Source organism: Seriola lalandi, unplaced genomic scaffold, assembly GCF_002814215.2.
Source record: "Seriola lalandi dorsalis isolate HSWRI2012SDOR001 ecotype SW California unplaced genomic scaffold, Sedor1 jcf7180002054508, whole genome shotgun sequence".
NCBI classification, from domain to species: Eukaryota; Metazoa; Chordata; class Actinopteri; order Carangiformes; family Carangidae; genus Seriola; species Seriola lalandi.
The window spans coordinates 47,752-59,493 of NW_019525061.1; the positions used below are offsets into that span (position 1 = coordinate 47,752).

The 11,742-nt window shown below is 39.9% G+C and overlaps 1 protein-coding gene across 1 annotated transcript in view; it reads right to left on the reverse strand.

The window, feature by feature from the left end:
- cdin1 (CDAN1 interacting nuclease 1) overlaps positions 1-11,742 on the reverse strand; it is a 55,613-nt gene that overhangs the window by 38,045 nt on the left and 5,826 nt on the right. Inside the window, exons 3-7 of the mRNA XM_087175840.1 lie at positions 7,216-7,261; positions 6,124-6,188; positions 5,229-5,289; positions 1,986-2,058; positions 1,824-1,874 (exon numbers count right to left, since the gene is read on the reverse strand). Of these exons, the coding sequence (XP_087031966.1) occupies positions 1,824-1,874; positions 1,986-2,058; positions 5,229-5,289; positions 6,124-6,188; positions 7,216-7,261 (296 nt within the window). The remainder of the gene's footprint in view (positions 1-1,823; positions 1,875-1,985; positions 2,059-5,228; positions 5,290-6,123; positions 6,189-7,215; positions 7,262-11,742) is intronic.

Consider the following 11,742-nt stretch of genomic DNA (forward strand, 5'->3'; position numbering starts at 1 on the left):
GGTGGGGGGTGGGGGGGCACACAACAACAAGCGAGCAAAACAAAACAAGGAAGGGACAGAAAACAATTTAAAACTCTGTATCGATCCAACACTAGTGATTGTACATATATTCCACAGTCCCAAAGGCCCCATTCCTGTGTCTCTTAAATGCAAAGGGAGAGAGAAAGGGAATAAAAAAACGATGGTGCTAGGCAAAGGCAAGCCACTCACCCAGTTGGGGGTAATGTCCCTTATATAGAAGTCTATTGATCTTTGCAGTGCGCCTGCCTGCCCTCCCTCTGGAGTCTGACAAAAAATACACAAATACGCACACATGCACACTGGAGCGCACTCTGGGGCTGGTAGGGGGGGCATGACAGATACGCCTGCCAATAGCACTGAACCAACCTGTTAGCTAATTGCCAGCAAAGACAATTATCCTTGCATTGTTTCATAATGGAAACACATTAATGGAGTCTAATATACACACAGGGAGATTGGACGATCTGACCGTGCAGCCCATGTGTGCAGCAATTCATTTGTAAAGGCCAAGCAGGTCATGAGGAGATTGCAGGGAAGCTCTTTCAAAACAGAAGTCACCCTCACAGTCTTTGACTTTACAACTGGCAACAGTGCAAAGGTACAGCATAATGATATCTTCATTTGAAAACATTTCAAACTCATATAGCAGGTAGCAGTCAAACTATTTTACCAGATAAGAATTTAAGTGAATTTTAAATCTGATCTAAATCAAAGCATTTTTGTCACAGCATGTGTCCTTAGTTAGGCTGTTATGAATCTCTGATTATCCTGTAAAAGCCATCTAGACTCTGTGAAATCACTTTCTACGACAAGAACCACGACCATGACATTACTCACCAGCCTGCAAACACTGGGATGCTGCATGGCTACAACACTGTTTTGAAATTAAACAACAATCATCCAGGAAGTTTCATCTGCTACAAATCTATTCGGAGCAATAATAAAGCATGTTTTCACTGTATGGAGATGGGGGGGGGGTTGGAGCACAGCGTGCTATTATCTGAAACGGAGTGCTTCTCCTGGATGGATGCCCTGTTCTACAAGCTGCTCAGACTAGTATTTTGACAGGCAGTGGATAACGGTGGGTCCAAAGCAATCACATCTTTGACTTTGACAAATGGCTGTGCTGTGGCGAAGTTGAAAATAACACACATCCACTTTAATCTCTTTCTTGATTAAATTGGAAGCACGTCTTTTTGACATCATGCGATTCACTCTCAAAGCACTGACTACTGACTACACACTCACACCCAATACTCGGGATATGCCTTTTGAAATGACAGTGAACCATGTGTGCATATAATATTGGGAATCCCAGAGTGAGAAAATAGAAAGAACAAAGAAAAAGAAAAGGAATAAACAAATATTACATGCAAAAAGGTGTAACTTCAAATTATGCCAATATCACAGAAAAAGATACTAATCAGAATGGACACAATTTCTGGACAGTGTCTTTGACATGTTTAAAAAAATATTTGCGTCTGGAATTTTGTTCTCCCACATCGTGTCCATCAGCGCTACTGAGGAATGGTTTGCTTTTTCTGCCACACTTTTCCTCAAGTCAATTTCATCAGCCGACTCCCAGTAGGGACAGAGAAGGAGAAGGGGATGAGGGAAGAAGAGAAGGTAGGAAGTAGATGGATGCATTGGGGGATGAAGGAGGGTGAGGGGAGAAATCAGGGGCGTTATAAATAACACTGATGAGGTGAGCTAGCATTGATCCACACTGCAGTTGAGAGGTGGGTGGTCCTCCCAGTGCTTAATTGCCAGTCATGTGCCCTGGGATGCAGCTACTACTAAATGTGGTCTGTCTCTCATTAGGCTTGGACAGGCTGAAAATACAGCAGCTAGAGCTGGAATTGGGGCTCAAACAGAAAGAGATTCAAAAGACAAAGTGCTACAATTAAGACTGATGGGGGGATGATAGAAAGCACAGAGTGGGGAAATGGGAAAGTGTTACTCACGCATTCCACCCTCCAGGTCCTGAAGAAACCTGTCCAGGATGATACGAGCCATCAGTGCAGGAGACAGATCCACCTTTACATAGATTGAAAACCAAAAAAAAGAGAATTAGCTTTAATAAAAAACAGGGTATGGCGTCAGTGGGGACTTAATGCAGCTTCAAAACACAGGTATAGTGGAATTGTTATTCCTCTCTGGAGAACTGCTCCATTTACAAACCATTAGACTAAATCTCACGCACCTAGCTGGAAGTGCGGACATATTTCAAAGAACCTAAGAATATGGCACTAAAATTACTCAGCCAGTCTAACTTTGGCTGATGTCACATAGATAATAATGATTGTAATGATATTATTACGTTTTCAAACCTTGACCCAACTTTCGACAATCCCTGTGCAAATTGGTCTTTGAAAGCCTTCCTTTGCAAAAACCTTTCCCACAGGAACAAGAGATCGCCTATTACGCAGCCAAGCTGAATTGCCTTTGCCTCTGTCAAACGGACAACTGTGCTCTCTCATCTTGTATGAAAAAAGCAGCACACACTATGCCCAGACTAGAGACAATGGAGAGCTTTAATCATAGAATGATCACCAAGGCAAAACTGCAGGAACCAACAGGACATACCGGAGGGACTGTGGGAATGCAGTCCTTAATAGGAAGGATAGAACCTATGGCTGCAGCACTCTTTGAACACAAAGACACCTTGAGAGGTGTGCAATGTTTTTGGTTTGAGAGCAGGGAGAAGCCCTGACAGGTAAGGGAGTACTAATGACTGAAGTTGTCTACCTGACCACATTCCTATCACAATGCCTTCCCACTCAAAAAAAAAAGTAAGATTGTTCAAGTGGTAATATCATAATGGCAATTTTCAAGGCCTACACTAGGCCTGTGACAATCATTTATTCAAATGAACAGTAATCGTAAAATGTATGGATGCATGTACAAGCTTTAAAAGGTAAACTAGGCGTATGGAACAAAATTATTAGTAATAAGTATTGCATTTGACCTTTGTTTAAACAATATATATGCTGCAAATAAGAAGACACATTAAGTCATTCACTACTAAATTTCACAGCCTCCTCAGTAAGGAGGGAATTAAAACATGGCTTGAAGACTTTGCCATTCCTAGCCAGCTTGTTATGAAACACAACGTACTTGCAGCCAAAGATCATTTTTTTCTCTTGTTAGCATAATTGGGGACCAAAAGTGAATTTGCCCTCAGCCTGTAGTGAGAATGGTGTGTTTCATCTTTTCTCTGATGCTTCCTGGTAACGCTGGAAGCAGAGAGGCTTCTGTCTAAACAATGTCTTTTTACCCGCAGTAGTATTTGTTAACATCTCCATAATATTGCACTAAGAAGGCAGCTTGTAAAAAAAAAAAAAAAAAAAAAAAAAGGCCAAACGTGTCTATAATAATTAAGGGGTGAGCACAGAGTTTATATCTTCATTAAGACCTCTGATAGCAATTCAAACTTAGCATTTGTAGCCTGCAGCTAGTTCTCTCTCCTCTCCCTAACCCTCCTCATTTTCTCTCCCCGTCTTCTCCCCTCTCAGTTCCTTCCTCTTTGTGCTTACTGGCCTGCTCTCCATTCACACCTTTGGAAAACGAGAGAGCATCAGATTCCTGGTAACCTGCATCAGGGCCGACACATGAAAAATGGCAACATTACCAACGCTGGCCCAGGCTGAATAAGGACCACCTGATTAGTTCAGGTACTTGCGTCTCCCTAATTTTCATATTAATCATGAGTCCATCTCCATTCTCAAGTCAGACTGCAGCACTTCATGAGTTTTAACATGTGACTAAGATTCACAGAGCCTTGAATTCAAGCTGAAAATAATTATTGTTCAGTAGAATTCTGGTTTTATTAGCCCCCAAAGCTAAGGGGTGTCACATACAACACAGCATAACTGCACCTACTCTTAAGATTGTATGTGTAAGTAACCTTTACATAAAGATCCATATAAACCATGCAAAAAACAGAAAATGGTGAGTTTCGAACCTTCATTCATGGATTTTTTCTGGGGGGCAAAAAAGAAAATCCCTGAATAGTTTTCATCATTGTTAATCATTTCCCTCTGTTGGAGATATATTGTCTCATAAAGGGATGAAACTACATCAATTAGTGATCTGGGAGACCATGAGTGCTTGGTTTAAATGTTAAGTAGCATATTAAAATGACAGTTAAATGGTTCATAGACAGTTATCTCTGAGCTGAATTTAATCCTTTGGAGAAAAAAAATCATGTGTCAATTAAATGGGAGAATGAATAATGGCAGTGAGCTTTGAAGTGCCACTGATGCATGTGAACTACTCTTATTTTAGAAGAAGAAACCCTCAAATCTCACTGCCTGGTGTGAGCACCAATAAAAATTTAAATGTGCATTTAAATGTTTTTAAAAAGGTTACAGAGCCCATTCTAACAATCAAAATAAGAGGAAACTGCTAGAGTAACAATGTATTCAAATCATACATAAATTAAAAATGCAAGAATTTCAGTATCATGTAAAATCCAGTGACAATCTAAAATGTACTGCATCAATTCTATAGTAATTCCGCTAATTCAACCTCACTGACTAGGAACTAGATTGATTCTTTGGTATTATCCTAATGGAAACGATAACTTACTGACTAGGTACAGAATGTAAGAAACACTAGGGGCCTCTGAGTAGATTACTTTTCACTAATGTGAAATGCAGAAACTTGGTCAAGTGAATAATTTAAGTGCTTGAAGCATCAGGCTATTTTATAACAAGCACACAAACACCCACCATTTACTATTTGAATTCCGTACTACTTAATATATTGGATTTAAATTCACATATAATTATATGTATTTTTACAATTGCTACTACATCAACCGGAGCACAAATCCAACAGTGACCTCCTAAAGTAAACAAACTGATGAAGTGATGAAGAGAGGAATTAACCAATGACCCTGTCCTCACCTGTCCGCAGTTTGCAGCAACTCTGCAATTTGGGAAATTGCATAATAAAACACAAAAAGTATTTTCACATCTGCTTAATGGAGGTGAGAGTTAATTACATCAAATAATTGATAATGAAGCAGACTATTTTACCAATTTTGATAATGACTAACAGACGAGGAGCGAGAAAAAAAAAGTCAAAAACTGCAGCCAACTTCCATCTATCCATAGAAAAAAGCAAGCATCAGTTGAAGGGATTTTTTTTCAAAGGTTAAAAAAGAAAAAAAAAGGAAAAATAAGTAAAGGTTATGCCATTACCTCATTGGCCAACTCCAGCAGGACGGGAGCAGTGGGATGTGCCTTGACTTCACTTAGATACCTTCATTATAACAAAGAACAACAGCAGTGAAAAAAAAAGGAGAAAACATGGCCCACAAAGGCAGACAGAAGGGTAGAGGGGACTAGACCAGGCTAGCCAAGACATGCTAATGTCCCTGATGACTTTGCCCTAGGTGGCATATGGCAGGCTCGGTGCGGTTAAAACAGCACTGCTTGAAGGGCTTCAAATTTCCTTGAAGCCAGACAAGCATATGATAGTTAGTTAACCCCTGCCGCCCAAAAAGCCTTTTTTCCCTCGCCAGCTAAAACTGCAGCTCCCCTCAGATCTTACCCAGATCATCTCTGAGGTTTGTTGTTGTAAGTGGATTAGAAGTGCATTATCCAGCCTTGCTTCCCCCTGAACAATGGCCTAATAAGCTAGATAAAGGCTAATTGCAATATGCAAAGAGGCTTTCCCCCCTACAGTCTGTTTTTCTTTCTTTTCTTTTTTTTTTTAATTTATCCATATTCATTGAATTACAGATAATCATCCCATCATAAGCCTGTGTAAGGCAAATGCCCAATGGCTGGTTATTTATTTATTTTTCTTTCAATTTGACATGGAGAACAGAGCTTTAGTTTAGCAGGTGCAAGTGGAGGTCTGGAATGAATCCTGAGGGTGGTGATTTGTTTGGAGGAGATTATATCTGTCATGGTGGCCCACCTACTCTCATGTGACTTTGGCAAGTCCCTTCCACAGTCAGACAAAGAGAACACACAAGAGTGGGAGACAGATAAAAAAAAACAGTGATAGAGATGAGAGGAAGATAAACATAGAGTACTAGACAGAAGAGAGAAGAGCAATAAAGCAATACAATACAAAGTAATGCAGTACCTTTGGTAGTGGCTTTCAATAACATCTGGTGCATGGTGTCTTGAGATCGTTCTTTTGGTTCGTTTCTGTCACAAAGAGATCACAGATGTAATAATAATAATAATGATAATCACAATAATAATAATAATTATAACAAACATGGATGATTTCCATACAAAACTGTGAGGAGGCAAAAGCATTTTTTCAGCCCAAAATGTTCAGCCTGTTCAGCCTTGGCTCCTCTTTCATGCCCTATTGTATATGAACAAGTGTAAGAGATCTTAGGTCACAGTAATTTAATTTCAATAAGTTTGCTGGGGGTCAAAGTGTGCCGAGGCAACCTTGTTCAGAACCCCAACCCCATATCCACCTCCACCCCCCTCACTCAAACCTTGTATTCATTTCCCCTTTTTTCCATCAAACAATGACCCTATTCCACATTCCACACCCTGACATTTCCATGCAATTCAATTGCCATCTTTGCTGAGAGGGAGGAGGACATGGGGATAAAAGAGGAAGAGCATTGGTTAAAAAACAACTTATTTAAAAACTACTACACACAGAAAAAAAATGTAATTCCGCAGAGACAGGCAGTGTGACTGACACCTGTCAGGGGGATGATAAATGACTCCATTTTCTGCCTGTGCTGCCTTCTGCCACTGGCGGCAGCGGCCATTTATCATCATCCGCTGTCAGCCGTGGAAAGCAGCAGTGACAGTGCGAGTCAGCAAACATTTAGCACACGCAGCCGCACTACACGGGGAAATTATTATTGTCAGAATAATAATGGTTTAGCATAATTTATTACAGGTCCACCAAATAAGCAGGGGCTAGATGTTATTAGACAGATGGATGGGAAGGCTTGGCAGACATCCACTGAGGCTCAGGCAGGCAAGGGCTCTCAACGTGAACGTGGGGAGGAGGAGGAGGGGGGTGGAGGTGGTGGTGGGAGAGAGGAGTTGGGGAAGGGGGGGTGAAATAAACGGGGGTATGGTGGGGGGGGCATCCTCCAAACCAATCAGAGAGCTGGCAGTTCAATTACAAAGAAATAAAGGGACATTCATCATTCAATTAGGCACCTGTCAGGGCTCACAAAGGAAGAAAACTTCTAACCTGGTACTCCAGGGAGAAGATGCTCAGAAGAGTGGACTGCGAGTGACTGGAACAAATAAAAGAAGGACAAAGTTAATTACCAGAGTGCATTGCACAGAGACAAAGGGAGAGGGGGAGCTTCAAAGCTGGGGCCAGCTGCCCTGTAATCTAAAAGAACATGAAAACAAGTGTGGCAAAGTTGTTCCAGATGAACACCTCTGACAAAGGATTCCTGCCACGATGGCGTGGGGGTGTGAGAAAGGGGGAGGTTGCGTGTGGTATGAGAGATGAGAAAAATATAGCCTGTGTTTTTTTTTTTTCTTTCACTCATTCATACGCACTATTTCTTCTCTCTCCCTTTTTTGCCTGGAAGAATGCTGGGAGCTAAATTGTTCTTAATTGAAGTGCTGTTTCTGCTGTTGTGAAACTATACAAAAGGAAAGAACTCATGGCCAAACTAAACATGGAAAAATTGGAGAGAAATTAATGACGTTCATGTAAATAACTGGTAGGGTTCATGTCCATTTGCTGAGGGAAACACTGCATTCACTGGCAATTACACTCTCTGGATCGGCAGGGAGATGACCGCTGTGAGTGTCTGGATTTGTTTGTGTGAGTGTTGTAGCAATACACAGATAGGAGAAAGTTTTCCTGCTTCACTTCCAGTGCTGGGCTGGCATATGGGCCATTCGGGAGCCCTCCCACTGCAACTGATGGGCTTTGAAAATGGAAACTTTCACTGCAGGAAGCTGGGACTCCCAGGAGTCGGTCAATTCCATGGGTTGCCATAAGCTACATTCATCTCCAGCTCCAGTCAATGTCAAACACCTGGCAGAGAGGCAAACCTGGAAAACAGGCAGCTCCAGACGGGGACTCACAGCCCCCTCGATGTCCCTCCCCAACCCCCACAGTATCCTTTGAGTTGAAGATATTTAAAGTGGTGACAGATATTACTCTAATTAGATGGTACACACCTCCACCTTGGATATGAAAAAAAAAACAAAAAAACATATGAATGCAGTTGAAGCATGCACACACATACAAACTGCTCTGTGATGGTCTCCAGTGGTGCTGTGTCTCCATGTACTGCTCTCAGTACACTTGATTGTTAAATTTAATGGACTTTTCGTTACAAGTCACCTGAGAATGGTATGTAAATACTGACAAGAAGCCGATGCTTCCAATCTGCATTGAAATATTGAGTCCACATAGGCCTTCAACATCAATCACTATAAACCATGAAATAACCATGTGACATGTAAACAAAGCCAAAGGAATCTCAAACACTGATTTGTGTCTGGAGTCTCAGACTGTGACCATATCTTAATAAAAGCATTCAACCACTGGAATAGTTCAGCACTTTATAATGACTTACCCCACCAAAGACGTCATTTTGGGTTATCCAGACGCCAGATTTAAAACAGTTTTACTGCTCTGGCTGGAGAACAGCTAATTCTCAAATATTCAAACTCTCCAGGGCTCTCAACCCATCACACAGATGAGTCTCGTCAACTACAAAGTTACAGTCACAACGGAGAAGGACCAAATGTTTGAAATAAAGGGGAAGGGGGGGGGGGGCTCTCAGAAAAAAAACACTGCCACCTCAGCATTAATTTACAATGATGCTTGGGGACGATGGGGCCACTGCAATTAAGTGGGCCATTAAATGGTCAACTGTCAACATGTGGACACTTAAGAGAGGAAAAAAATTTCTTCCACACTTCAACCTTGCACCTGAGCATTTCAACAACATTACAGCCTTATTGTTGGCATGGGACCATCATGATCCCCCCGTTGGAACAGACATCTGTTAGGCTTTAAATGGATTACTCTCTATAATGAGCATGATTACTGCCTAATTGCTAAATCTATACCCTGTTAACTTTAAAGGGACATAAACTGCTCTTAATATCTGAGAAAACATATCTGTTTCAAAAACACTAAAAACTTTGGGGACTTTTGTTTTTCTTTCTTACTTCAATCAGTATTTGCCGACATAAAAAACTGCACCTTGGAGATACGCTGAAAATAAGTGACGTACCGAGACAAGATTTTAAGAAAATAAAAAAATGAGGGCAATGTAAAGAGATAAGAGCAGATACCTGGATCCAAACCAAGAGTTGTCTGCATTTTATAGAGTCTGTCAAGTTTTACACTGGGCTCATATTGTATAATGCTCCTTTTTCCATTTGACAGACATTAATAGTAAGTTATTGCTGACTTTACATTAATGTATATCCAACCTGTGCTCTCCTGGGCACAGTATGCTCACTTCATGCTAAAATATGGAGCCAAGTGCAGTGTTACAATGGGGATCTGATCTGCCTGCTGAACAGTAGCATTACATTTTCACTGTAATATATCCACCTCCTTAACTCATAATACCAGCATTTGAGGAATTCAACCCTAGCTCAGCGGTTATAAAAATAAAGTGATACAAAAACACTATTCCAAAACCTGGTTCTTTATCGGTCTTTTTGAGCCTTCAACAAAGCTGATGATTAGTATTTTATTCGGACATGTGCACATGATTAGAGCAGCAGCAGGTTTAGTTTCTGTGTAAAATAGTTTATAATGTTATGTGATATGACAAAAAGTTGACAGTAAAAGACAATATGGTCAGATTTTCAACCTTTAAAAAAAAAAAAAAAAAATCATATTACTATAGCTGTCTGTTTGTGATGAAGTTACGACTGAAAAATGAACCAAAAGACCAAATAAGGACCTAAAAGAGAAGGTCATATTACTGTCATTTGTTTTAAATAACTGTTAGACGACACAAATTTCTTCTGGAAGTAAATCCTAAAACAATTTTGCAGCTATGACCGAGGATAGGAAATGAGTCTCAACTATATCTGTACATAAACAATTAGCCTAATTAATTTTTTTTTTTTATTGCATTGGTAAGATGTCATGGTAAACAACTGAGTTCATCAATCCCTGTCCTACTTACTTAAACTACTTGGTTGTATTTTATGAATCAGTGATGCGTACCAGTTTGGTTTCAGTCCAGTGTTCAGCCATTGAAAATGATTACAGCAAACAAAGAACACCTTTGAAAATTCATTTCAAAAAAAGAATCTGTGACACGGCAACTCATCTTTACACTGACCTTTATGTGAGAAGAAAAAAAATTATAAAAATCCCTCCCTCTTGGATATAATTTAGAACATGGGGAAACAGAAGGCTGGGAGACAGAAGAGTGGTTAGGGAATCATTCACTCTCAACCTAATTACCCTTCCTTACAACATAAGACAGAGCATTAATATGCACTGGCACCCAAAATAGTAAAGCAGCAGATTAAATTAAAAACAATTAGGGACTTTCACTTTGTCACTGAGCTGGTATGCCTGTCTGGTCAGTGCTGTAGGCTCTATTAAGCTAGGCTATCCACTGGTTATGAATCTGACAAATTCAAGTTTGAGTGTCGAATTGCCTAATCTTCTTGTGCATTCAGAGTGTATCAGTGTCTTAAGCATACAGGAAGAAGAAAAAAAAAAACACATGGAAAAGCCTAGAAATTCACATCAACCTAATTAATAGGAGATGGGAGAAATTCAAGCTATCAATTATATTCAGAATCTTCCTATTTACAAATAATTAATTATAAACAATAGCTGTAATTTAGGTAATGAAAGCCACCTGGCTAATGGCATTGGTATCATATGCTGCGACAGTGCTTAGCATTTGGTGGATCTGCATGCAGAGAGTGTTGCATGGTGCGACTCTTCAGGGCATGGAGCTGGCTAATTGAGGCATAGCACATATTTTTACTAATGGCAATGAAGCTATTTAGAGAAGGGAATGACACGGATGAAATGATTCACTTAAAAACCGTATAGAAATAATGCTTAGTTTTAACACCTCGTTCTATTGTTATCTATACCTCTATTGCTATAATTATTAGCTAATGCCTTCCTAGCATAGTTTGTTTTTATGTCTCATCTTGCTTCATTCAAGCAAGACTGCTGACAATAATATGTTAAGCATTTACTTTCCTATAGATCAATATTTTATAAAGTGAAAAACAGCTGAATGTGGGTTAAACACTCTGGATATGCAAATGCTGCTAATTACACATGCTGATAGGCAAAATGCTAACATCTGTTTCTCAGCTATGCCTACCATCATCAGCAGCAAAACAAATGCGTAGAAAAAATATCTTTATGCGTTAATGTATAAATGTGATGTATTTTGACAAGAGATAGAAACAAACACAAATCTCAGTGTGTCACGCAGCTTCAAACAAATAGTTGCACAATGAGCACACGTGTTTACAGTTCAAATTAGTTTTACTTTTTTTCCCCCTGCAAAACAACAGTAAAAACAGCCTTCTACTACCATCAGTGCAGCAGCAATCATGTATGGCATTTAATGTGGTTGTAGAAATTGTTTTGTTATTTTCATTTTTATTATGGTTTTTACTTTGTGCATGTAAAGTCTGACAAATGGGCGGTTTCGTTATATTAGTTTTAACATAACTGAAGGAAGATTCACCAAAAGTCAAACTCGGAGAGCATTCCACTACATTTACTGATAGTGACCCC